Here is a 27,892-nt window from a genome sequence, read left to right on the forward strand (position 1 = left end):
GCTGCTTTTGCTCAAGGCTAATACTCTACCACTTGAACTACAGCACCACTTTTTTCTGTTTATGTGGTACTGGGGATTTGAACCCAGGGTTTCACACATGCAAGGCAAGCACTCTATCACAGCCCAACTTCTCGTTTTCTAGTGATTAATTGGAGATTAATTGGAGTCTCTAGGCTTTAGTTGGCTTTGTATTGCCTGGGCTGGCTTTGAACCTTAATCCTCAGATCTCAGCCTTCTGAGTAGCTAGGATTACAAGTGTGAGCCACCTGCACCCAGGGTCCTTTTGTTCTTTAATAAAGGGTCTTTCTATATAGCTGAGGTTGGCCTCAAATCCACACCTCCTACCTCTCTGCCTCCTAAGTGCTAGAACACAAGTATGCTCTACCATTTCTAGCTAAAATAGTGTTTCAAAAAAAGTTACCATAGAAGAGGCAGGCCCGGTGGCTCATGCCTGTAATCCTAGCTACTCAGGAAGCTGAGATCTGAGGATCAAGGTTTTAAGACAGCCCTGGCACAAAAGGACCTGAGACTCTATCTCCAATTAATCTCCAGAAAATGGGAAGTGGACTTGGTTCAAGAGTTTGGTGGTAGCCTTAAGCTGAAAAGCTCAGGGACAATGCCCAGGCCCAAGGGTAGGTTGGTAGCCTGGAGCTGAAGAGCTCAGAGACAATACCCAGCCAAGTTCAAGCCTCATGATCAATTAAAAAAAAAAATACCATAGAATACAAAAACGAATTCAGAAAATCAAGTATTCCTAATGTTATATGGAAATTAAAATACTTACTCCACAGTATTCAAGCATATGAATTATTTCTTCATAAACTGTCTGAGTATAATACTGCTTTTCCAGCTCCCTCCAATTAATTGATTTACTTAATACACCCTAAAATAAGAAACTAAATGAGGATCAAATTATACCATTTTTTACCTCCCCCTTTAAAAATTATCAAATAAGTTAATCATAGACTGATCCTGCCTATTCTCAGAAAGGCTCGTATATAAAATTTCCCCTGTTTCTAAGTCTAGGAACTTGACTTATAAACAGTTCTTATTTTAACATATAATTTTCCTTGAATGATAAAAGTGAGTCATTATGCCTGTGCTACTATACTTCCAAAAATCTTGCTATGTTAGGCTCACACAATGAACATACCATTTTTCATAACCAACTGCTGGAAGAATTAAGCAAAAACAGATTCCACTAGAAAGAAGCTTCTGCTGGGTTTTATTTTTAGTATGTGCACGTTTGTGCATGCACATGCGCATGCTGGGCTTGAACTCAGAGCCTTGGAGCTGTCCCTGAGCAGTTTTGCTCAAAGATACTACTCTACCATTTAAACTACAGCTTCCCTTTCCTTTTTTGATCAGTTACGGAGCTTGAACTCTGGGCTTGGGTGCTGTCCTTGAGTTCAAGGCTAGTTATCTACCGCTTTGAGCCACAGTGCCACTTTCTCTACTTTCTTGAACAAGGTTTGGCTTCAAGTATGTTTTCCTTTTCTTGATTTTCTGTCCTATACTTTTTTTTTTGGTGGGTCATGGGGCTCAAACTAGGCTTGGGCACTGTCCCTGAGCTTTTCAGCTCTAGGCTACTGCCCTACTCCAGGGCCTGGGCACTGTCCCTGAGCGCTTCAGCTCCAGGCTACTTCCCTTTCTAAAGGTTAATTGGAGATAAGAGCCTCAGGTCCGTTTTGTGCTTGGGCTGGCTTTGAACCTTGATCCTCAGATCTAAGCCTCCTGAGGAGCTACGACTATAGGCTCTGTCCTAAACTTTTGATATAATCTTAACTACAAATATATGATGAGTTTTACTATTCCTTCTAAGTGAATCATCAAATGTAGGGGTAATTTTGGGGAACTCTCAAGACAATTATGTCTAATTACATATATATTGCTATTTACATTTTAATTGCAACTAAATTACCGTAGTGAAGACCCCAGAGGCTGTGGACCAAGACAGACAAGGAACCAATGGCATAGGCTTAGGCCAGTTGGATACTGCTAACGAGGCCATCTGTAATATAACAGAGAGCTTCTTGTAAAGTTCCTATTTATTCAAATAAAAAACATTTAAATATTAATACTCAAAAGAACTTTCTATCTATAGTAATTGGTGAGAGAAGACATAAACATGAAATCTGACCATATGAAACACAAATTCAACAGTTACATAATTTCTCCTTTGACAGTAACAAATTATGGAAGATTTTTTTCTTTTTAGCTAGTCCTGAGTCTTGAACTCAGGGCCTAGGCACTGTCTTTGAGCTTCATCAAGGCTAGCGCTCTACCACAGCACCACTTCCAGCCTTTGCTCTATAATGTACTACTGAGGAATTGAACCCAGGTTGTTTTATTTTGTTTTTTTGTTGTTGTTGTTTTTGCCAGTCCTGGGCTCAGGCCCTGAGCATGATCCTTGCACTTTCCTCAAGGCTAGATAGAGCTCTACACACTTGAGCCTCAGTACCACTTCCAGCTTTTTTCTATGTATGTGGTACTGAGGAATTGAACCCGGGGCTTTGTACTCTACCCCTAGGCAGAAAATTTTTGAAGGCATTGGTAAAAATTTATTCTAGTATAGCAGAGTTTAAAGCAAAGAGAAATGGAGGAAGAAATATTTCCTAATTCCAATGCAAGAAATAGGAATTTGAGACTGTTTTTTGTTGGGGCTGAGTAACGCCATTCTAATAACTTTCTGCTGAGACCTGTAGTAGGGGTAGACAAGTGGACCTCTTTATCCTGTCCACCTGTTGTGCTGATAGGCTCCCGCACCCAATATAAGGAGGGGAGTGTTAGAGAGTGATTCCTGCCTTGATGGAAGCTGCATGGCGTTTCTGTTCGTGCTCCGAAGAAGCAAGGCTGAGTGCGGGAAGACAGTGGGCCCTCTCCTCTTGCGGCTTGGACTGGTTGGGGTGTGTTTTTCCCATCCCTCCTCAAGAGGGACTGGGGATGAAGGACCCCGACATATTGGTGCCCAATGTGGGGCACAAAAGAGGCACGAAAAGGGGCACGACTGTGAGTTGAGTCAAGTGAGAGATACATGGAGGAAAGACTGAAAAACCAGAGAAACCTGAAAGGAAAAAGGGACTGAAAGGCCAGGGAAACCTGAAGGGAAAATGCAGGCTGAAATTGCTCACAAGGAAAGAGGAAAAAGGGAAGAAGACAAAGACAAAACTCCTCAAAGACTAAAAAACCAGCGAATGTGTGTGAATGTGTGTGTGAAAGGGATTTTAATCATTCCCAGATCACCTTGGAAGCACGGATCACTTCGGGAGGAACCTCGAGGAGGGCGAGACAATGTCCCAGGAAGGGAGGGGCCTGCAGGAGTCTCTGGCCAGAGCAGTAGGGCGAGGCCTATTTTCTAATGAAATGTCAAAAAAAAATTACCTCGCGGAGGGCGAGGCCTATTTTCTATTTTTCAAAGAGATTTTAGAATAGAACCAAATGGGTTCAGACTGGAACGACCGCGAATGTGTGTGTGAAAGGTAAATCTAAGTATACGGGAGTAAACAGTTTAAGAACAGGTGAAAAGCGCAGACTTGAGAAAGAGAATTAAGTGGTAGTGATTTAGAAAGCCTGTGCTCGGGTTCAGAACAGTTGAAAACAGGCTAAAGCTTTTTAAAGTCCCTGACAAAATATAGAGACAACGCCCCTGAGTCAGCTTGAAGAAGTTACAGAAAATGGATCTTCGCCCATAACCCCCTTAAAATGAAGGGAAAACAAAAGGGGGGGGGACTGGAAGACTCCTCTAATTCTTCCGTTGTCCTGCTATTCCCTATGGCTTGTGTGAATGTTTTCTTAATGTTGGAATGTTTCCCTATTTTCTCTGTTGTAGTCAGAGCCACTCAGTATATACTAGTGCTTGTAAGGCACTAGTAATGCTCTCCCACTTATCAGTAGAAGAGACTGATATGTTACTGCTGTTACTGCTGCGAGTATTGCCCTTGCCACTGCAGTTTCTACAGAAAATGATTTGAATACTGCATTGTAGATCTCAGAAGCCATTAATCAGCAGGTGAGGACTGGAGTTGTTATGTGCACAATTGTTACAATATTCTAACTTTGGGTTATTGGTTATCTTGACACTATTTGGGGATTGATCAGTTTGGATTTGTTTTTATGCACTATAATTGTGATATGTCTATTGCCTGTCTACAAAGTCAATGCAGAAAGTGAATGTTAATGCAACAGGCGTTTGCTCCCATGGAAATAGGTGCATCCCCTCAAGTCTGATTTGCTTAAATGGACGGCTGGTAGTCAAAGATGGGCAAGTCCCAGCTGTTAGCCTATCAACCTAAGACAGGAACCAAGTATAAAGGACTTGGTGATCCCATGACGGGTAAGAAGACTAATGAGCTTGGAGACACCTAAGACAGGCATAGCCGATCTAATATGGTGGTAGCCCCATATAACCAAAGTTTTGTCTTAAGATAAAAACGGGAGAGATGTAGGGGGCCGAGTAACGCCATTCTAATAACTTTCTGCTGAGACCTGTAGTAGGGGTAGACAAGTGGACCTCTTTATCCTGCCCACCTGTTGTGCTGATAGGCTCCCGCACTCAATATATGTTCATGCTCCGGAGAAGCAAGGCTGAGTGCGGGAGGACAGTGGGCCCTCTCCTCTTGCGGCTTGGATTGGTTGGGGTGTGTTTTTCCCATTCCTCCTCAAGAGGGACTGGGGATGAAGGACCCCGACAATTTTTTGCTAGGCATCAGTGGCTCACGTCTATAATCCTAGCTACTCAGAAAGGTGAGATCTGAGGATCACAGTTTGAAGCCAGTCCAGACAGGAAAATCAGTGAGATAAACTTGCAAAAAGCTGGAAGTAGAAATGTGGTTTAACTGGTAGGACACTAGACTTGAGCAAAATGCTGCTTAATGGCAACACCCAGGTCTTGAGTTTGAGCACTGGGATGAGAAAATAAACTTTTTCCTTCCCTCCACACTCCACACCCCGCATCACAGCATTTCACATCATAGTCTAGGTTGACCACAAAGTCATGATCTTCTTGACTCTGCTTTCCGAGTACTGTTCATTGTAGGCATACTTTTCCAAGTCCTTCCAATTACTTTACTCATGGTAGCCTAAAATAGGACTTACCAGTCCCTGCATCAATTGTGGTAAATGTGAATAGGACTGATAGGACTGATTAGAATCACAAAAAGATTATATTATTCTGTATACAATGGGGAAATAAAGATTGCTAAAAGAATAGACAATTTATTCAATGCAGCTAACATAACAAAGTGAGGAACAACAAAACTCATCTTATATCTGCTATAACTTGGAGGTTATAGCAATGGAAACACTTGTGGGTAGGAAATAAATCCTTTCTACCCTCAATTTCAATTTTTCCAATAGTTTTTTTATTGTTTGCTCTTTGCTACTGAGATAGGATCTCTGTCTCAGTCTGTAGTCCAGGCTGCCCTTGAATTTTCTTTTTCTTCTGCTGGTCCTGGGCCTTGAACTCAGGGCCTGAGCTTTCTCAGGGCTAGAGCTCTACCACTTGAGCCACAGCACCACTTCCAGCTTTTCTATGTATGTGTGTTCCCAAGGAATTGAACCCAGGTCTTTGTACATGCTAGGCCAAATTCTGGGCCCCTTTTCGTTCCTTTTGTTTGTCTAAAATCATGATTTGAACTGGATATCCAACATTGTTGCTTACTGACTGATGCTATATTGACTGAGCCTTGCCTCCAAGTATGCCTACAATTATATATATTAAAAAAAATAGGCTGGAACTGGAGGTGTGGCTCTAGTAGTAGAACTTGTCTTTGAAAGGAAAAAGGTAAAGGATAGCACTCAGGCCCTGAGTGCAAACTGTGATAATGACACACAAAGAAGACTAAAACACAGGGCCAGGAATTTAGCCTAGTGGTGCCTGCCTAGCATGCACGAAACTCTGGGTTTGATTCCTTGGTACATAATTTACTAGACATGTTATTACTAGCCACATGTGAAATGGGGCTCTAGGGCCAGGGGTAAGGGGAGAAAAACAAGTTTGTTTTCTTGTCCCAGTGCTTGAACTCAGGACCTGGGTGCTGTCCCTAAGAGTATAGTACCCTACCACTTGAGCCACATTTCTACTTCCAGGTTTTTAGAAGTTTATTGGAGATAGAGTCTCAGATTTTCCTGCCAGTTCTGGCTTCCAATACCAATCCCCAGATCTCAGCCTCCTGAGTAGCTAGCTAGGATTATAGACCTGAGCCACCAGTGCCTAGGAAAAGTAGACTCTTTGTTTCTTTCTTGGTTTTGAATTCTAGAACCTTGTGTCTTATACCCCCAAGTGCTAGGCATAAAGGCATAAGCCATGATATATGGCTCTGAGTGATTTTTTTTTTTTGTGGGGGGGTCAGTGTTAGGGTTTGAACTCTGGGCCTGGGTGTTGTCCCTGAGCTCTTCAGCTCAATGCTGTTAGAGATAAGAGTCTCAGGGACTTATGTGCCGAGGGGCTGGCTTTGAACCCTAATCCCTGAATCTTAGTATTACAGGAGTGAGCCACCATGCCCAGCTTTTGAATGGTGTTTTTTAAACTTAATTTTATAATTCAAATAATCAATAAAAAATTATTTAATTTTATATACCAAGTGACTAATATGTGCTATATAATGAATCAGAACATACACACAGTTAATAATGTTCTTAGCAAGTTATGCAATAAATGCTATATAAAGTATACAAAAGTATCATTACTTCATTATTGAATTGTTTCCTATTAAAAAAATCAAACATAACTAAAGTCAATTTCTCCCTAGATCTTAGACAGATAAGGAAATGTAAGTTGGAACAAGAAGACTTACGTGTCCTCCCATGGATATTCCAGTCATCCCTAAAGGGCCATAGCCTTCCCTCTCTAGCCAGTGCAAGAGAGCTGCAGATTCTAAAACAAGAGCTCCTCCCATCACAAAAAGGTCGGACACATTTTTTAAGCTGGACCTCCTAACCTCAGAAAACAAAATAGATAATGATTTCATCCATTTACATTTCGACACCTGTAGATTACATTTCAATACAAGGAGATTTACAACTGGCAGCTACATTTCTTTTAAAGGACCAGAAAGCTTGGAAAACCAATGAAATAAATTAGTGGAATTAGAGTGTATCTAACATTTTACATATTAATCACTTTTTTTTTTTTTGCTAGTCCTGGGGCTTGAACTCACGGCTTGGGCACTGTCCTTGGGCCTTCTCAAGGCTAGCACTCTACCACTTAGGCCACAGTACCATTTCCAGTTTTTTCTGTGTATATGGTACACCAAGGAATCAAACCCAGGTTTCACACATGCTACGCAAGCACTCTACCACTAGATTATATTCCTGGCCCCCCCCCCCTTTTTTTTCCCCAGTTTTGGGCTTTAGTTCAGGGCCTGAGCACTGTCCATGGACTTTCTCAAGGTTAGAGCTCTACCACTTGAGCCTCAGCACCACTTCCAGCTTTTTTCTCTGCATGTGGTACCAAGGAATTGATCCCGGGTCTTCGTGCATGCTAGGCAAGCACTCTACCACTAGGCCAAACTCCTGGCCCCCATTGCTTGCATTTTTAAAAAGAATGAATAACTACTTAACTGAAATTGTCTGCTGATAAAATACAAAACATTTACATTTGCTTTAACCTTATAGAGAAATTGTTACAATAGACCAAAGCGTAACTTTGTCTTGAACTCAAAATCCTTTTATTTCAGGCACCAAGAACAAGTTGTTATGTATGTGCTACTATGTCCAGTTCTAAAAATACATTTAATTTTTTTTCTTTTTTTTTGTTGGTCCGGGGGTTTGAACTCTGGGCCTGGCACCGTCCCTGAGCTCTTCAGCTCAAGTCTATACTGCCCCACTCCTTGAGCCACAGTACCAATTCCTAAAAATACATTTAATTTAAATAAAGGTCAATTTAATTGGAATTTACTATTTTAGAAACTGACTTTAACAGGAAGTATATTTCCTTATAAAGTACCTTTTATATCTCAGAAACATCCTTATCGAAGATATAAAAATATTATTTTACAGGCTGGGAGTTTAGCCTAGTGGTAGAGTGCTTACCTAGACCCGGGTTTGATTCCTTGGTACCACACACATAGAAAAAAGCCAGAAATGGTGCTATTGTTCAAGTGGTAGTGCACTGGCCTTGAGAAAGCCCAAGGACAGTGCTCAGGCCCTGAGTTCAAGGCCCAGGACTGGCAATAATAATAATAATGTTTTACTACTAAAATATCAAATTAGAATTTATTTTTTCAAAATTTAACTTGTTTAAAGCCATAATGATATAACTACTAGTTGAACTCTCACCAAATCTCACAAAAAATCATTTTATTGATATTTACTTTGTGCCTCTCCTCGGGCTCAAACATTAGGCCTGGATGCTGTCCCTGAACTTGTGTTCAGGGCTAATGTTCTAACACTTGAGCCACAGCTCTACTTCCAGCTTTTGAGATAAAGAGTTTCACAGACTATCCTGCCTTGATCTCAGCCTGCTGGGTAGCTAGCATTTGTATGTTTAAGCTGTCACTGTCCAGTCCTTTTGTTTTATGCTCAGGGACCGGGCTCTACCACTGGAGCCACAGCACCACTTCTAGCCTTTTCTGTGTATGTGGTAACCAAGTAATCAAACCCAGGGATTTATGCATGCTGGAGCAAGCAAGCACTCTGCTAGGCCAAACACCAAACACTTGGTCCTGAGCTCTACAGCTCAAGGCTACCACCCTTACCCTTGGCCTGGATGTAGTCCCGGAGCTCTTCAGCCCCAGGCTACTGCCCTACCCAAGCCACAGGGCCACTTCTGGTTTTCTGGTGATTGGAGATAAGAGTCTCTTGGACTTTTTCGGAAAGGAGATCCTCAGATCTCAACTTTCCAAGCAGCTATAATTACAGGTCACGTGCTCAGAGACAGAATCCAGGCCCAGACAAACCCCACAACTATCAAAAATAAGGAAAGAATGAAGAAGAAAAGTCAATACTCCTTGCTACACTTTCACACTCCCTACTCCCATAATACGAGGATATTAAAGCTCAGTATAGTTGGCTAAAGGCTACCAAATTTTTTAATATTGATGAAAATTTGATATACGCTGAAAATAATGTGGGCCTGGGGGCGTAGCCTAGTGGTAGAGTGCTCATATAGCATGCACGAAGTCCTTAGGTTAGATTCCTTAGTACCACATACTCAGAAAAAGCTGGAAATGGCATTGTAGCTCAAGTGGCAGAGCACTAGCCTTGAGCAAAAAGTGTCCAAGGACAGTGCCCAGAAACTGAGTTTAAACCCCAGGACTGGCAAAAAAAAAAAAAAAAGATCAAAGACTGAAAAAAAGGTAATAATATGCACTTACACTTGGTCCTTGGGTTTTCTGCAGCCATTTAATATTGTGGGTCAAAGAGAAAGTTTTAAAATAATTAAATGTACTTCTGTCACAAAACATTGACATAAGCAAAACTGTTACATGTGAACACAATTAAATATTTGAAAAAAAAAAAAACTTTCTATCTACCTAAATAGCCTTGATGTAAGGCATCTTTAAGTTCCCAAGACAGGCAGTAAAAATGCTATTTTTAGTAAAGACCTGACCAATTTTCAGATATTAGTAGTATTGACTCAGTTCAGATGCCTCTCCAGTATTGTACTTCCCCCCAGTCCTGTGGCTTGAACTCAGGGCTTGAGCACTGTCCTCTGGCTTTCTCAAGGCCTAGTGCTCTGACACTTCAGCCACAGTACCACTTCCAGCTTTTTCTATGCATGTGGTACTGAGGAATGGAACCTGGGTTTTCATGCATGCTAGGCAAGCACTCTGTCACTGAGCCATATTCCTAAATCTGTTTCTTTTATTGCCAGCAATGTTCAATGTTTCTTTATACCTGTGCATCAGTTTCTGTTCTTCTGTGCATAGTCTGACATCATCTTGAAAATTAGTTAAGTACTCTTCTAAACCTCCACCTTTACTGCAATGCATTTAAAACATGAGTTTCTTGCCAGGCGTAGTGGCTCAGGCCTGTAATCCTAGCTACTCAGGGGGCTGAGATCTGAGAATCGCAGTTCAAAGCCAGCTCAGGCACTAAAGAATGTGAGACTCTTATCTTCAAGTAACCATTAGAAAAACTGCAAGTGGTGCTGAGGCTCAAGGGATAGGGTGGTAACCTTGAGCTAAAGAGCTCTGGGACAATGCCCCAGAGTTCAAGCCCCATGACCGCCACCCCCCCCCAAAAAAAAGGTTTACTAACATTAAAATCCACAAGCCTCTGAAGAAGAAAAATGAAATTTATCTTTGTTTTGGTCAACCATAGGGCAGGACATTGTCCCTGAGCTCTCCAGCTCAAGGCTACTGCTCTACCCTCTGAGCCACAGTGCCACTTTTGGTTTTCTGGTGGTTAATTGGAGATAAGTCTCTTGGACTTTCCTTTCTGAACTGGCTTTGAATGGAGATCCTCAGATCTCAGCCTGCTGAGTAGCTAGGATTAGAGGCATGAGCCATAGTGCCAGGCTGAAATTTATCATACAATGAATGCATAATCTTCAGGTTTGTTTTCCCTAAGATAAGGTGTCACTGTGCTACCTAAGCTGGCCTCAAACATATAATCCTCATGCTTCAGACTCTGGAGAAGATGAGATTATAGGAGTGAGCTACCATGTCAAACTCCTTCCACTGAATTTTAAAGACACATAAAATAACCTTTTGAGCCTAGCACTGCTCAGGAGATTTGGATCTGAAGACTGGGGTTCAAAGCCACCCCCAGGGCCAGGAGTTTTGCCTAGTGGTAGAGTGCTTGCCTAGCATGCACCAAGACCTAGGTTCAATTTTTCGGTACCACATACATAGAAAAGCCAGAAGTGGTGCAGTGGCACACGTGGTAGAGTGCTAGCCTTGAGAAAGCACTCAGGCCGAGTTCAAGCCCCAGGACTGGTAAAAGCAAAAACAAACAAAAAAAATTTCACTTTCATTCCTTGTTCTTGCTTTTTAAATATTTTCTGTGCTGTTGACTGAATTTAACTAGTTCAGACAAGCTTATTATGTATCATTCCTATGAAAAAGCTTCTTAGGTATCACAAAAGGATATAGTATGGGTTTTCTAACAACAAAGAAGCCATTCGGGCTTCTTTAATCATAGGACGGGCCATCAGTGTTCGTCTTCTCCAGTAATGCTATGGAAAAAAAAGATAACATATTTACACAGCACTAATAACCCAAATGGTTAAGGAAAATACTTAACAAAATATTTAGAGGTTAAAGTATAAAAACTAAGTCTTACGTGGTCTCCTGTTCCAGCAAGATGAATGCATACAGGTCTGTGTTTGCTGTTCCATTCCTTAGGTACAATAAATTGGAACCTATTTTTAAAACAATGAAATTCTCTTTAAAATAAATCCAAGTCAGGCTCAAAAGTCCAGGGGATTCTTTTTTTTTTTTTTTTTTTTTTTTTTTTTTTTTGCAAGTTCTGGGCTTGGTCTCAGGGCTTGAGCACTGTCCTTGGACTTTCTCAAGGCTAGAACTCTACCACTTGAGCCTCAGCACCACTTCTGGCTTTTTTTCTATATATGTGGTACCGAGGAATCGAACTCGGGTCTTCATGCATGCTAGGCAAGCACTCTACCATTAGGCCAAACTCCCGGCCGGAATAATCTTTTTTTTTTTTTTTTTTGCCAGTCCTGGGCTTGAGCTCAGGGCCTGAGCACTGTCCTTGGACTTTCTCAAGGCTAGAACTCTACCGCTTGAGCCTCAGCACCACTTCCGGCTTTTTTTCTATATATGTGGTACCAAGGAATCGAACCCGGGTCTTCATGCATGCTAGGCAAGCGCTTTAACCACTAGGCCAAACTCCCGGCCCCAGGGGATTCTTATCTCCAATTTACCAGCAAAACCTGGGAAATGAAGGTATCGCTCAAATAGTACAGTGCCAGCTTTGAGAAAAAAAAAAAGCTAAGTGACAGTGCTCAGGCCTGGAGTTCAAGCTCCAATATCTACTTCTGCCTACATAGACAAGAGTTTCAATTCAAACTTTGTCTTTTTCTTTTTGAGACAGAGTCTATGTAATTCATACTGCCTAGAACTTATTTCATCCACCCTGGCTTTAAACTCAAGTTCCTTCTGCCTCTGCCTCCTGAGAACATGTATTATAGGTGACAACCATCATGTCCAGCTTCAGCTCTTAAAATTACTTCTAAGATAGTGTCATGTAAACTTTAACAGTTAATTTGTAATTGATTAAACTATTATATATGGAAAAGCTACAAAGATATTGTAGATTTGCTTAGTTTCAATATGTTAATATTCAATACAACATAAACACATTCTTTTTTTGGGGGGCGGAGGGCCCAGTACTGGGGCTTGAACTCAGGGCCTGAGCACTGACCTTTAGGCTTTCTCAAAGCTGGTGCTCTACCACTTGGGTCACAGCACCACTTCCTGTTTTTGCTATGTATGTAGTACACCAAGCAATCAAACCCCAGTCTTTGTACATACTAGGCAAGCACTCTTACCACTAGGCAAAACTCCCTGCCCCAAACACATTATTCTTTATCTAGTTTCATATCAAAACTTTACAAATATATGATAAATTTTTAATATACTTTAATGGTATAGCTCTGCCTTTTCTCTTCATAGGAAAAACACTTTGTTATACAAGCTGTTGAAATAACTACAAAATTATATTTTCACCCTTGTAATATATGGTAGAATCTAATTCATTAAAAATCTGGTATTTGGAGATAAAGTGAATCTATACCAGAAAATAGTAAGCATGGTTTTCTTTGTCATTCTTCTCTTCACAATGTGTGGTACTGGGCCAGAACTTAAAGACCCAAGTGTTTGCTTGTCTTTTTCAGTCACAACTGGCTTGAAGCCTGCCTCTTCCCTTCTCCCACCAGACTTGGCTGGTTAACTGGGGATAAGATTCTGGGCAATTTACATGCCAGGGTTGGCTACAACCTTGATTGCCATTACTCAGCCTCCCGAATAGCTAGGATTATAGGCATAAGCCACCTGTGCCAGGCTATCTTGTTGTTATTTAATGTATTTTCCTGTATGACTTATTAAACCCAAATTACCATTTATAAGTTTACCATGTAATGGTATTATTCATATACTTGGTTATCCAGCTGTTACTTCCTATCCATCACCATCATCTTGGGCCAAGAGTTTGGCCTAGCACTTGCCTACCATGCATGAAGACCCGGGTTCAATTTCTTGGCACCACATACATAGAAAAAAGCCGGAAGTGGTGCTGAGGCTCAAGTGGTAGAGTTCTAGCCTTGAGAAAGCCCAAAGACAGTGCTCAGGCCCTGAGCTCAAGCCCATGACTGGCAAAAAAAAAAAAAAAAAAAAAAAACTTTTTCATCTTTTTTTTTTTTGTGGGTCATGGGGCTTGAACTCTTGGGCCTAAGTGTTCTTCAGCTAACGGCTACCACCTTACCCCTGGGCCTGGGTATTGTCCCTGAGCTTTTCAGATCAAGGCCTATAACTAAAGCCCCAGTCCCATTTCCTGGCCTTGAACCAGGATTCTCAAAGATCTTAGCCTCCTGAGTAGCTAAGATTACAGGCGTGAGCCACTGCCCTTGCTTAAACTTTCTAAACAAACATTCTTACCTTGCAATAACAGACTCAATTGGCATGATACCAGGCACATAATGGGCCATGGGAGAGACAAAGTGTCCATCTAAGATCTTACAGTCAGATTGTTCTTCCATCTAAAACAAAAAAACCACCAAAGTAGGCTGAGAGATTTTGGTTTTCCATACATGTTTTTCTAGTAAAAAAAACTGTTGACGAAAAATTATTCATTTTGCCAGTATGGGGTCTGAAACTCTCAAGGCATTGCTATATAGATTCTTTTTTTTCCCCCAAGGCTGAAAATGTACTACGTGAAGTACACATGCACTTTCTCCCCCGCCCCCCTTTTTTTTTTTGGTAGGTTGTGGGGCTTGAACTCTGGGCGTAGGCGGGGTCCCTAAGCTCTTCAGCTCAAGGCTACATCCTTGGAGTCACAGTGCCACTAACTGGAGATAAAGAGTCTCAAGGACTTTAGTGCCAGGGCTGGCTTTGAACCTCGATCCTCAGATCTCAGCCTCCTGTGTAGCTAAGATTACAGGGATGAGCCACCAGTCTTCTAAGAGACTCTTATCTCCAATTAACCAAGAAAATGTTAGAAGTACAGCTGTGACTTTAGTGGGAGTGCTAGCCTTGAGCAAAAAGTTTATAGATAATGCCCATGCCTATAGTTCAAGCCTCAAGACCTGTATACATACACACAAAAAAATCTGGTAAGGGTACAAATAGCAATCTTTAAATATTACATATAAAAATCCACTGTACTAATGTCCTAGGGGTTATTCTGACACTCAGTCTATTTCTGGGTATGTTAATCCAAAATTTCTATACATGCATATTTTTTTTCTTTTGAATACCTTATCAATGTATACTGGATAATCACTTGAAACCAGATTTTGGCATCTTTCTCGATTTCCAATTATCTTTCTGAATTCAAAGAGTCTATTATAAAAAAGGAGACAAACAAGAAAAAAAATTAACTTTTACACCACTCATTATACTGAATGTACAGACTGATGAATAGTGACTAAAATAAATAGTTTATGACCCATCTTAAAAACTTAATTATCATCATTAAAGGGTAGGCTATTGGGACTGTTTTTCAAGCTAAATGCTAATCTCAGAAAAATTAAGATAAATAATATTGCCCACAAAGTAATTATCACATTTTAGACTGAAATTCAAAGGAACCACTCCTGAAAAATTAATTTACTTAAGCCAAGACTTTCCATGAACTACAGAGCATCCCAGTTTTAGAGTCATTACACATTCAAGAAAAGTCAGTGTTTTAGAAGCCATGTACAATTCTAGTTAGTTAAATAATGATAATTTATGGGCTGGGAGTTTGGCCTACTGGTAGATTGCTTGCCTAGTATGCACAAAGACCTGGGTTGGATTCCTCGGTACCACATACATAGGGGGGGAAAAAGATGGAAGCGGTGCAAGACTAGCAATAAATAAATAAAAATGATCATGATGATAATGAATTTAAATATCCAGTTTGTGTTCATTTTAAAACATAAATTTTGTGGCCCGGAGCATAGCCTAGTGGTGGAGTGCTCACCTAGCCTGCACAAAGCCCTGGGTTCTATTCCTCAGTACTATATACTCAGAACAAGCTGGAAGTGGTGCTGTGGCTCAAGTGGCAGGGCACTACTAGCCTTAAGAAAACTGTGTTCATGGAGAGTGCCCAGGTGCTGAGTTCAACCCCCAGGTCTGGAAAAAAATGAATAAAAATGTGTTTTTTTTTTCCTTCCTTCCTTCTCTCATAGTCCTGGGGCTTGAACTCAGGGCCTGGGCAATGTCCTTGGGCTTCCTGAAGGCTAGTGCTCTGCCACTTGAGCTACAGCACTACTTGCAGCATTTTTCCTGTATGTGGTAGGGAGGAATCAAACCCAGGGCTTCATGCATGCTAGGCAAGCACTCTACTACCAGGTCGGGCTCCTGGCCCCTAAATTGTTTTTCTTAATAGTCCATCTTACATTATTAGAAACTAAAAGAAAACTAAAAAGGAAGAAGGAATCATATATGTTTTTACAATGTCTAATGTTCAATTTCTTGAACAATCATTTTATATTTAAGGATAAAGGATTTTATAAACTAAAATCTAAAATGTTTATTAAAGTGATAAATTCAAAACAAGTATTCAAGTAAAAAAATTACCTTTTGAGATCCTCTGGCCTTCCCCATCCTCTGATAAAAAGTTTTGTGAGGAGAAGTCTGCGGTACAGAACATCTAACTTGCTCACACCCATTACTAGCAGATACCATCTAGAAGAAGAATTTTAAATGACTTAACTACACACAGGTATGTTGGGGCTGGGAGTCTGGCCCAGGCTGAGTTCAAGTCTCATGACCGACAAAAAAGGAAAAGAAAAAGAAAGATTATGGCTAAAAACGGACATGTCCATCTATGTAGGGACGGCCTGAACTCAGGGCCTGGCCCTGTTGCTGGGCTCCTCACTCTATCAAACCACTGAGCTACAGCTCCACTTCCGGCTTTTTTTCCTTTGTTGGTAATTGTGCCGGTTTTCTGATGGTTAAATAGAGATGAGAGGCTCTTGGACTTTCACGCCCGGGCTGGCCTTGAACTCAACACCTTCCTTGGATCTCCGTCTCCTGGAGTAGCTAAGATGATAGACAAGAGCCACCGGTGCCTAACTTGTACCGTGCATGTTATTTTAAGTTGTAACAACTTAATTTATAAGACTAAATCCAACCAGAACAAAATAATTAGGCGTGGATTCAGAAGATAATTCTGAACAGAAAATACATTTCAAGTTTAGCTACTCACCAATGGAGCGTGCCTGACTGGACAAAAATCAGAAACATCACCAATACCATAAACATGCACACCTAGCGTACGTGGGAAAGCAACGTAGGGACACTAGCTGAAAAGTATTAGATGTGCATCTCAACTCTGCAACACAGCATGGCTCTCAGAGTGTAAACACAGAGGACACCTCGCCTTGCGTCTCTCTTGGGATCTGACTCGTAGCTAGCCAGGGCTCGCAGAAGAGTCCTTCACGAGGCGGGGCACCGAGGACGCGGCCCCTCCGCCCGGGGCGAAGGTCCTGTCCTTGGGATGACAGGAGCCGGCCTCCTCGACCTCCAGAGGACTCTCCCAGCGGGCACCCCAGGGTCCCGGCCGCCGCGCCCGCGCCCCGACACCGCGGCCCGCACGCACGCACGCACGCAGCGGCCGGCGGCGCAGGGGCTCGGCCCGCCGGCCACTCACCGGCCGCGCGGCGGGCGCCGCCGCCAGCCCCCGAGACCGCGCTCCCCGCGGAGCCGCTCCGGAAAGCGGGCGGCGGGCGCGGCGGAAACGCCGCAGGGCTCACCAGCCCACCCCAGGGCCCTCTCGGCTCTCCCGCGCAGCCCCGATGCCCGCCGGGATCGCCCTCTCGGCTGCCGGCGCAGTCCTGCCGGACGGCCGCACACACAAGCCGTTGGAGGCCGCCCGCAGCACGACGCCCCGCCCCTTTCCGCCCGGAACAGCGCACTTCCGGTAGCCAGCTGCCTTGCGCACGCGCACTTCCAGGTTTGTTTGGGTTTTTTTTGTTTTTTTTTTTTTGACAGCTTCAGGCCGCCGGAAGTAGACGAGAGCCGGTGTCGCGAGAGTTGTCCGCGCGCCACCCTGTGGGGGGCCTAAACTATGGCGAGCGAGGGAACCGAGGGGGAGCGGGAGCCGCTCTTGGGCCGCCTCACGCCCGGAAGCAGGTGAGCGGGCACTGGGGACGCGTCCGGCGTCCGTTCAGGGTTCCCCGAAGCCCTCCCGCAGCGTTTGGACCGGCGGGCCGGGCTGCGCCGGGCGGTACCAGGCCGCCCGCGGGGGCTGCGAGCCGAGGAGGGCGCGAGCGGTCCCGGGGCGCCCAGGCTCTTGCGGTGGCTGGAGGGAGTGGTGCTAAACATCTCTTCTTGAGTGGTCAGGCATTTAATGTCCAGATTTCTCATTGTAAGAAAGCAGTAATAGACTCGTGAAAAATAGCACAATGCTAGTGGGCACTGGCGGGTCACATCTGTAAGCCTAGCTAGCTACTCAGGAGGCGGAGCCCTGAGGCTCTGAAGTCCAGGAGTCAGCCTCCAGTTAACCAGCAAAATGCTGGGCTGGGGACACAGCTAAAGTGGTAGATCAGGAGCTGTAAGTGAGAAAGATGAGAAAGAGCCTGAGACCCTGACTTCAAGGCCTAGTACCAGCACACACACATACACATACACATACTGCTTGTATTCTTAGTATAAATACAGACATATACACTAAACTCGTTGTGGTGGTTCAAACTGTAATCCTAGCTGTTTGAGTCATGAAGTTCATAGGATTGTTGAGGGTGGCCTGGGCAAAAATTCAGAGCCAGCCAGGAGAAGAAAGAATACAAAAGACTTTTATCTGCAATTAATCACACACACACAAAACATCCAGTAGAACTGTGGCTCACATGATTAACCTTGAGCAGAAGAGCTCAGAGTTCAAGTCCCAGGAATGCACCCCCCTCAAAAAAAAAATCATTGAGGGCCAGGTGGGTGTTCTAATGGTACAGGGCTTGTCTAGCATGCATGAAGATGTGGGTTCAATTCCTAGGTACTACATACACACAAAAAGCTGGAAGTGGTGCTGTGGTAGAGCCCTAGCCTTGAGAAATCCCAAGGACAGTGCCCAAGGCCTGAGTTCAAGCCCCAGGACTAGGAAAAATAAATAAATAAACAAATATTATTGGACTTCCCTTGCGGATGGGCACAAGATATGTTCCTTTCCTACCCTGTGAAGTGGGAAAGCACAAATAAGAGGACCATAATCCAGGCAACCCCATGCATAAAATGAGACTCCATCTCAAAAAATAACCAATATATGGGCCGGGAGTGTGGCCTAGTGTTAAGAGTGCTTGCCTAGCATGCACGAAGACCTGTGGTTCGATTCCTCAGTACCACATACATAGAAAAATAGCCAGAAGTGGTGTTGTGGCTGAAGTGGTAGAGTTCTAGCCTTGAGAAATCCCAAGGATAGTGCTCAGGCCCAGAGCTCAATCCCAGGACTGGCAATAAATAAATAAATAAATAGATAGATAGATAGATAGATAGATAGATAGATAGATAGATAAATAAAATAAAATAAAAATAACCAATACAAAAGGGGATGTCAGGGCCGGATGCATGGCCTAGTGGTAGAGTGCTCCCCTAGCATGCATGAAGTCCTGGGTTCAATTCCTCAGTCCCACATACTCGGAAAAAGCTGGAAGTGACGCTGTGTATCAAGTGGTAGGCTGCTAGCCTTGAGCAAAAAATGTCCAAGGACAGTGCCCAGGCCTTGAGTTCAAGCTCCAAGATTGGCCAAAGGAAAAAAAAAAAAAGTCCAGCATTATTCCTTACAAAAGTAGAAAGTGAATTACAGACACTGTGGAAATCAATGTCTTCAACAAGCTGAAAATGAACTACCACATAACCTTGCTTTACCACTTTTGTGCATATGTGTATTCTGCATATGAAAGAATGTAAATCAACATAGATATACCTGTACACTTAGTGCAGCAATATTTATTATATCCAAGCAACGGAATTAGCCTTGGTGACTGTTAACCAATGAACAGGTAAGTAAAATGGGTATCTGTACAATCAAGAATAAAGTGGCATTTGGAGGAAAATAGATGGAGCATAGTTCATGTTAATTGAAATAAGCCAGACTCAGAAAAATAAATATTACATGTATTGTCAAGAAAACAGAGTCTACACCTAAAATAAAAATGGCATGAGGCCATGTGCTGTAATCTCAGCAGTTTGAGAAACAAAGATTGAAGAGATCCTAGTATGAGGCCATGTTGGGCAAAAAAATCACTAAGACCTCAACTTAAGCAATAGCTCAGCACTGTGGCCTATCATCCTAGAATCCGAGCCATACATACAGATACACACCCACACCCACACACACACACACACACACACACACACACGTGAATGAAGGACTGATGAGAAAGACCAGTGGAGTGAATTAATTTATTTATTTACTTACTTTATTTTGGGGGCTTGAACTTTGGGCCTGGGCATTGTCCTTGAGCTATTCAGTGGAGACCTCCGCCCTGCCCCTTTGAGCCACAGCACCAAATTGGATAAAAGTGCCAAAGCTGGCTTGGAACCACGATCCTCAGATCTCAGCCTCCTGAGTAGCTAGGATTACACCTAGCCACCTCACCCAGGTGAATTTTATGATATGTATCATAATGAAGCATTTCCTATGGCACACTGTGCACACACATTTATGTATCACCTGTCAAGGTTAGATGTCCAGTTAGTGTACTTGCCTTTAGTCCAGACCAGACGCCTATGCAATGCAGATGACATGGTCTCTTTTTATTTTCCAAGAAAGTACCTGTTAACTCATGTTGGAGCAAAGGCCAATGTCCCAATGGTCCCAGGGTGGATATTGTCTGATTGCATCAGACCTCTCTTTCTTTGCTTCTTTTTCCTCCCTTCCCTTCCTCCCTCCCTCCCTCCCTTTCTTTTCTTCCTTCCTACCTTCTTTCCCTCTCTCCTCGCTCCCTGTCTCAGTACCTGGGATTACAGGCATGACCTACCAGTTACCAGCTTCATTTTAATAACTATATAGAAGAGAAAATTACTACTATATAAAAATGCTTTATGCCAGGTTGGTGGCTCACCCCTGTAATCCTAGCTACTCAGGAGGCTGAGATCCATGGACAGTGGTTCAAAGCCAGCCCAGCACTAAAGTCTCTTATCTCTAAATAACTACCAGAAAACTGGAAATGGCGCTGTGGCTCAAAGCAGTAGAGCACCAGCCTTGAGCTGAAGAGCTCAGGGACAGAGCCCAGGCTCATAATTCAAGCCCCACGACTGACCAAAAATAAATAAATTAAAAGGCTTTAATTTAAAAAATTCTTTAAATGAGATAAGGGATATTCAACTTTATATATTTAAAGTACTTAGAAACGATGTGTTTCAGACTTTGGATTTTCCCCAATTTTAGAACAGATAAAGATAGTTCTATGTAATATTTTAATGTACTTGCATTTTGACAACTTGTCATGTAAGATTATAAAATTTTCTATTTAGGGTATAAATACTTAAAAAATTCCAGATGTTAGTGTATTTTGGATTTTCAATGATAAATGCTTACTTGTATTACCTTTTTCTTCTTTGTATCTAGAGAATGGGATGCTATAGAAACTGAAGAACATTATAAGAGCCGGTGGAGATCTATTAGGGTTCTATATCTTACTATGTTTCTCAGCAGTATAGGTAAGTTTTAGAAATTATACTTGATTTAAAAAATTCAGCTGGGCACTGCTGGCTCACACCTGTAATCCTAGCTGTTCAGGTGGCTGAGATCTGAGAATCAAAGTCCAAAGCCAGCTGGGGCATGAAAGTCCAAATAACCACCAGAAAATTGGAAGTGGCACTGTGGCCCAATTGGTAGAGCACTAGCCTTGAGCTGAAGAGCTCAGGGACAGCGCCCAGGTCCACAGGCCCCTATGACCGACCAAAAAAAATACAAAATATTCTTTACTCATTTAATATTTTAAGATTAAGCGTACCATTTCTAAGTTCAGTAGTATTAAGCATATTAACATTGTTGTATAATTTCTAAAACCTCACCTCTTGAAACTGAAATGTTATATTCAAATAACTTTACTTCCTCCTTCCTTCACCTTGGTAAACACTTATTCTACTTTCCATTCCTATGAATTTGACCACAAAAATGGAATCACAATTCTTTAACTTTTTGTTACTAGCTTATATCATTTCACATAATGTCCTCAATCATCACCAATATCAGAATTTCCTTTAGAAGACTAAATAGTGTGCTACATGAATGTAATGTACTACATTCATGAGCCATGAGGTTTCCATTAGGCCAGTCAGAGTATATCTACTTTCTAAAATTCAGAGGACAAGGACATAGTGTGGTCCTTAAGGAGATGTGTGTCTCTTTATATCTTTTAGTAAGTAGCCTCATTAATGGTTACATCCTTAAGTTATTTTCCCAAGAACTTTTTTTTTTTTTATGAAGGCGCAAGGGTTATATGTTTTTACTACTTTTTCTGGTAGCTTTCTAATAACCAACTGATCTGATCTGAAACTTATTGCCCTGTGAAGAAGTGGTGTCATGTATAGTCCAGAAGTCAGCTTCGCATTGCTTCTCCCATTCAAGGTATCTGCTGCAGGGGCAGCAGCTTGGCCTCTGCCTGCCATCAGATCTGCAGACAGTGGCTTCAAATTTTATTTGGGCAGTACTGGCATTTGAACTCAAGACCTTAAACTTGCTATGTAGGCACTGTGACACAGGAGCCATGCCTCTAGTCCTTTTTGCTCATTTTCAAATAAGGATTCACATTTTGTTTAGGCTGGCCTGAACTCCACTGCTCCTATGTATGCCTCCCATGTATTGTGAATGAATCATGAACTCCACTCTCAGCTTTTTCTGTCACATGGGATCTTAGGAACTTTTTGTCTGGACTGGCCTTGAACTTCACTCATCTCAATCTTTGCCTCCTAAGTAACTAGGAGTAAAGTATTAGTCTCTGCACTGGCTTTTAATTGTTTTTGTTTTTGTTTTTTTTTGTGGATCATGTGACTTGAACTCTGTCTGGGTGCTGTCCCTGAGCTCTTCAGCTCAAGGCTACCACCCTATCCCTTAAGATAAAAGTCTCATGGACTTTAGGGCTGGCTTTGAACCAGAATCCTTAGATCTTAGCCTCCTGAGTAGTTAAGATTGCAGGCATGAGCCACCATGTCTGTCTTAATTTTAATTTTTTATTTTTGGTTGACCATGGGGCTTGAACTCAGGATCTGGATGCTGTCTCTGAGCTCTTTATGCTCAAGTCTAGGGTTCTATCACTTTGAGTCATAGCACTACTGTGGTTAATTGGAGATAAGAGTCTCACAGACTGTCCTGCTTGGGCTGGCTTTGAACCATGGTCCTTAGATCTCAGGCTTCTGAGTAGCTAGGATTACAGATGTGAGCCACTAGCACCTGGCTTACTACATCAGTTTTCATATTGTTTAGAATTTGGTATTTCTCTGATAACGAGAGATTTGCCTGTATGTATTTATAAGCTCAGAATTTTTTTTTTTTTTTTTTTTTTTGGCCCCCTTCTCTTTCTGGCCCCGTTCGCTCCGGCCCCGCTCACTCCGGCCCCGCTCGCTCTGCTCAGAATATTTTAAAACATGTGTTATACTTTGAAAAATCACATCTATAATAGCAATTATATTGTCATAACTAATGAAGTTTTCCCTTTCACAGGATTTTCTATTGTGATAATGTCAATATGGCCATACCTCCAAAAGGTTTGTGCATTTCAGTCTATTCTCAGAAAACTGTAGTAGGTTAACTCTTACGTCTAAGATGCTTAGTAGGTAAGCATCTTAGAGAGTTTTGTTAGTGTTCTGTAGTTTAATTTATACTAGAATAACAAGAGATAATACTTTCTCAAAAGAAACATAAGTATATTAGCATATATTTTATTGTGTAAACAATATAATTGTTTGATGTAGAAATGTGTTGTGCTAGGAAAATGATTATATTTGAAGTCACAGGCAAAAGAAGATATCTGATCATCTATTTCTAAGTTACTTTTACATCCCATCATTACCAATTCCTAATAAAAAGGAAACTAAACTAGAAATAGTCTAAACTCCCAAAATACACAGATGATATTTATGCAGAGTCATTTCATGTTTTTCCCCATGGAATTAATTTGGGTTTCCAGAAAAGATTGTGAAAGTCAGCCCAGACACTAAAGTCCATGAGACTCTTAACTCCAGTTAACTGCCAGAAAACCAGAAGTGCCGCTGTGGCTCAAGTGGTAGAGCGCAGGCCTTGAGCTGAAGAGCTCAGGGGTGGAGCCCAGGCCCAGAGTTCAATCCCCATGACCACACACACAACAAAAAGAATTAGTAATGTATACTTGCCTCTTGCTATGTCAGTAGATTGTTTTTTTAGGACTCCCAAAAGGGCACCAAAATCTATGTATGCCTGAGTCCTTTATACAAAACAATATAGAGTCTGCATATGTTCAGCTTACATCTTTCATGTGCTTTGAATCATCTCTAGATCATATGTAATAGCAGAATGTTAATATATAAATATTCATAAATACTCATCAAATTGTGTTTTAGAAGATAATGACAAGAAAAAATAGCTCGTGTATGTTTAATAGTTTTTAGTACTTTAGATGGCATTCAGATTGTGTTTGGTATTGTACTCATTTGCATCTTTTAATTTCAATGCTTTAATGACATTGCTCTTCTGGCTTTTCTCCTAACTAATTCTGTTTTTTGTTTTTTTTTTTTTTTAAGAATTTATTAGTTGATTTTTATATCATTTTACATGACAGGTTTAAATGTTCAAGAAGGGAATCTCTCTTTACAATCACTGAGATGTAGTATTTAGAACTTAATCAAAATTAGGCTAAGGGTTTGTATGTCATAGAAACATTAATTTATGAACTAAAACATTATGTCTATAGAGTCATAGGTTTTTATATCTATATAGTTATGTTTATATTTCTATTACCATGTCCATAGCATTAGGTATGCAGATACTGAGTCCTCACTCTTGTACTCTTTGGATTTAATAGCCACATATTAAGGATACCATGTGCCTTTGTTTGTTTGTTTTTGCGGGGGTCAGGATGCTGGTCCTAGGGCTTGAACTCAGGTCCTGGGCAATGTCCCTAAGCTTTTGTGCTCAAGGCTACCTTTCGTTCATTCTTCAACCTTTGCCCTAGTGTCACCTCCTCTGAAAAGCTTTTTCTCATTGTCCTTCACCTCAGATTGAGTCAGAAGGGTTTCCATGTATAAATGTCCACCTTTATCCTCTGATTCTACATTTGTGAATTCAACTATCTGCAGATTTAAAATATTGCAAAAAGACTGCTTTTCCTTATTATTCTCTAAATAATAAAGCTATTGACATAGCCTTTGTATTGTATTAGTCATTATAAGTTCAAGGGCCGAGGATGTATAGGAGAATGTACATAGGTTATATGCAAATATATTTCATTAAGGGACTTGGAGATCTGCTAATGTTGGTATCTCAAGGAGTTCTACAACTTTGGTATCCTATGGATACCAAAGGAGAACTATTTCCATAAATGTCCATTTTAAATCATTAATACTTACTGTGGAATGTACAGTACGTTAGTTTACTTTGCCCGTTAGTATGATTAGATGGTTTCAACAGGGACTGGGAGCATGGCCTAGTGGTAGAGTGCTTGCCTAGCTTGTGCAAAGCCCTGAGTTTGATTAAGTACCAGAACTAGTAAGAGTTGCAGATAGGAATACAAACAGTATAGCTTGACAGTTTCTTGCGTAGCTAATTCTAGTTTTTCTATATGATCTAGAAATCATGCTTCTAATGTAGTAGCCCAACTGACACAAAGATATTCATACGAATATTTACTGTTGTTTTATTCATAATTGTCAAAAGGTGAAATCTTTTCTTGGATAACAATTCCTAAAGCATTGTACTTTTTTCTGCAGATTGATCAGACAGCTGATGCAAGTTTTTTGGGCTGGGTTATTGCTTCATTTAGTCTTGGCCAAATGGTAGCTTCACCTATATTTGGTTTATGGTCGAATTATAGGCCAAGAAAAGAACCTCTTATTGTTTCCATCTTTATTTCGGTGGCAGCCAACTGCCTGTATGCATATGTCCATGTCCCAGCTACCCATAATAAATACTACATGTTGATTGCTCGTGCACTGGTGGGATTCGGAGCAGGTAACATATTCGTTATTTGTATGTTTGGTTGTGTTCAGTTCATATTCATCCTAACTTTTATGGCCCTCTCTCTTACTTCATTCCTTCTCAGTTTTCTTTTGATTATGTCCCTGTTTTCTGTTGTTCTCTCATTTATTCTCATGGTTCTTTCTCCTTCAAGATCAAAGGTTAAGTTCTTCCTGGTGCGGGTGGCTCTCACCTGTAACCCTAGCTACTCAGGAGGCTGAGATCTGAGGGTCACCATTCAAGGCCAGCCCAGGCAGGAAAGTCCACCAGAAAACCGGAAGTGGTGCTGCGGCTCAAGGCGGTAGAGCGATAGCCTTGAGCTGAAGAGCTCAGACGGTGTTCAAGCCCTCAAGACCTGCCAAAAGAAAAAAAAAAAAAGATCTACATCTTACATGGAGCCATCTCAGCCCCTTAGTAGAGCTTTACTTTTTCTACTATGTTTCTGGCATTCATTTATAGTCTTTTCTCTTTTCATCCTTGCTTATAAATTAGATAATAAGCCTTTTTTTAGTTAGAGACAGTTTTTGATAACTTTTTTTTTGTCGGTTGTGGGGCTTGAACTCTAGCTAAAATTATTTTTACTTTAGTAAAAAATACTATATTCCATTAATTAATTAGTCTAGTAAAGATATCTTACAGGGCTGGGAATGTGATTTCGTGGTAGAGTGCCTGCCTACCATGCATGAAGCCCTGTGTTCTATTCCTCAGTACCACATACACAGTAAAAGCCAGAAGTGGTGCTGTGGCTCAAGCAGTAGAGCTCTATCACAGAGAGGCCCAGGACTGGCAAAAAAGAAAAAAAAAAGATATCTTACATGCTTTGTATGATCATAAAGAGGAAATAGTAGTGTTGGCCATTATTTTTTCATCTGTTTAAAAACAAAATTAAGTTGAATTTTATAAATGGAAAGGGTTGCTTTTTTTTTTTTTTTTTAACTTTGGATAATTGTATTTTTCCATAGGCAATGTAGCAGTTGTTCGGTCATACATTGCTGGTGCTACCTCTCTTCAGGAGAGAACGGGTTCCATGGCAAATACAAGTACATGCCAAGCACTAGGCTTCATACTAGGACCAGGTAGGTGTCTCCACCTGGTACAGCTTAGAGCTGAATGAATAAAACCTTTGTGGCCTTCAAATAATCATGGAGCTTGACATCTTTGCAAGAATTTGTTTTTTGGGCTGGGAGCATAGCCTAGTGGTAGATTGCTCACCTAGCATGCATAAAGCACTGCATTTGATTCCTTGCTACCTTATACACAGAAAAAGCTGGAAATGGAGCCATGGCTCAAGTAGCCAAGCTCTAGCTTTGAGAAAGCCCAAGGACAGTGCCCAGGTCCTAAGTTCAAGCCCCAGGACTGGCAAAAAAAAAAAAAAAAAAAAAAAGGAGAGAGAAAGAAAGAAAAGATACTAACAAAGTGCTTGAGATATAATCCCTTGTATGCATGTATATCAGTATCTCAGCTTTTTCTTTGTTGCTTCCCTAGTATAATTTTTCCAAATACTTCTCCATGAAATTATAAACACATCTATCAAACATATTTTATGTACTGTGTGTATATCAGTGCTTTGCACGAGAATAATATGAATCATTTTTCTTGGCTTTGTTGAGAATGCATAATGTTGTTTCCAGTTCTGTGATGTCTTTTGCATATATCTGGCCTGAGCCTCCCATATAATAATTCATCTGTGTACATTTTTTTTGTTGGTCGTGGGGCTTGATCTCTGGGCCTGGGCATTGTCCCTGAGCTCTTCAGGTCAAGGGCCCTACCTCTTGAGCCACAGCACCACTTCCAGTTTTCTAGTGGTTAATTGGAGGTAAGAGTCTTAGGGACTTTAGTGCCTGGGCTGGCTTTGAACTGAGATCCTATATCTCAGCCTCCTGAGTAGCTAGGATTACAGATGTGAGTTACTGCTGCCCAGCTTACATTTTCTTTTAATTAGTTTTTCAGACTTGTTTTGTACTCATTGGAGAAAAGGGTGTGACATGGAATGCCATTCAGCTGCAGATAAACATGTACACAGCACCAGTTTTACTTGGTGCCTTCCTGGGGATTTTAAATATTATTCTGATCATTACTGTTTTAAGGTAAGTAGATGGAAATAGTAAGCTTCTTAGGTAGACTATGAAATGTATGTCATGATTACAGGATAATTAGCCCTATTAAGTCTAAGATGTTGTGCTCAACGTTGGCGCACTACCACTTGAGCTTCCAGCTTTTTCTGAGTAGTTTATTGAAGATCAGAGTCTCAGACTTTCTTTCTAGGGCTGGCTTCAAACCCCGGTCACTTCCAGCCTCGTGAATAGCTAGGATTACATGCAGGAGCCATAGACTTCTAGCCAGTTTGTGTCTCTTCAGGGTGCTTTATTGAATTGAGAGGGCCACAAAGAAGAAAATATCAGATAGATAGATAGATAGATAGATAGAGCGAGCTATCTAAACAAGTACCTTATAATAAAAAGAGTTGGGGCATGCCTGGAGTGGTATCATTAGCATGTACAAGTCCTGGGTTAAAACCTCAGGAAGTTTTTAGGGGGAGAAGATATATATATATATATATATATATATATATATATATATATATATATATATATATATATAAATGCAATATTTTCTTTAAAAAATTAACCTACAT

At 41.3% G+C, this 27,892-nt stretch overlaps 2 protein-coding genes and 1 long non-coding RNA gene across 10 annotated transcripts in view; 2 read left to right on the plus strand and 1 right to left on the minus strand.

The window, feature by feature from the left end:
* The window catches only part of LOC150047522 (uncharacterized), a 17,499-nt gene extending 13,539 nt beyond the window's left edge, over nucleotides 1-3,960 (plus strand). Inside the window, exon 5 of the long non-coding RNA XR_016539452.1 lies at nucleotides 3,830-3,960. This is a non-coding gene — a long non-coding RNA (uncharacterized LOC150047522). The remainder of the gene's footprint in view (nucleotides 1-3,829) is intronic.
* Nucleotides 1-16,595, minus strand: part of Abhd18 (abhydrolase domain containing 18) — a 25,607-nt gene extending 9,012 nt beyond the window's left edge. Inside the window, exons 1-9 of one of the 3 annotated variants that reach the window (XM_090356969.1) lie at nucleotides 15,684-16,595; nucleotides 14,378-14,462; nucleotides 13,560-13,660; nucleotides 11,227-11,305; nucleotides 11,035-11,119; nucleotides 9,315-9,342; nucleotides 6,795-6,933; nucleotides 1,922-2,011; nucleotides 785-883 (exon numbers count right to left, since the gene is read on the minus strand). In XM_090356969.1, coding sequence (XP_090213095.1) covers nucleotides 785-883; nucleotides 1,922-2,011; nucleotides 6,795-6,933; nucleotides 9,315-9,342; nucleotides 11,035-11,119; nucleotides 11,227-11,305; nucleotides 13,560-13,660; nucleotides 14,378-14,462; nucleotides 15,684-15,775 — 798 coding nt within the window. In that variant the 5' untranslated portion in view covers nucleotides 15,776-16,595. The other 2 variants (XM_090356968.1, XM_090356967.1) reach the window with 2 other exon arrangements.
* Mfsd8 (major facilitator superfamily domain containing 8) overlaps nucleotides 3,969-27,892 on the plus strand; it is a 35,502-nt gene continuing 11,578 nt past the window's right edge. For 2 of the 6 annotated variants that reach the window (XM_090356961.1, XM_090356962.1), the window contains exons 1-7: nucleotides 3,969-4,009; nucleotides 17,100-17,240; nucleotides 20,674-20,765; nucleotides 22,771-22,814; nucleotides 25,011-25,251; nucleotides 26,220-26,333; nucleotides 27,200-27,344. In XM_090356961.1, coding sequence (XP_090213087.1) covers nucleotides 17,176-17,240; nucleotides 20,674-20,765; nucleotides 22,771-22,814; nucleotides 25,011-25,251; nucleotides 26,220-26,333; nucleotides 27,200-27,344 — 701 coding nt within the window. In that variant the 5' untranslated portion in view covers nucleotides 3,969-4,009; nucleotides 17,100-17,175. Of the gene's footprint in view, nucleotides 4,010-16,842; nucleotides 17,062-17,099; nucleotides 17,241-20,673; nucleotides 20,766-22,770; nucleotides 22,815-25,010; nucleotides 25,252-26,219; nucleotides 26,334-27,199; nucleotides 27,345-27,892 lie in introns of those variants that run through there. The other 4 variants (XM_090356963.1, XM_090356965.1, XM_090356964.1 and 1 more) reach the window with 4 other exon arrangements.

The sequence above is a fragment of the Megascapheus bottae genome, chromosome 23 (genome assembly GCF_031878675.1).
Source record: "Megascapheus bottae isolate mThoBot1 chromosome 23, mThoBot2.hap1, whole genome shotgun sequence".
NCBI classification, from domain to species: Eukaryota; Metazoa; Chordata; class Mammalia; order Rodentia; family Geomyidae; genus Megascapheus; species Megascapheus bottae.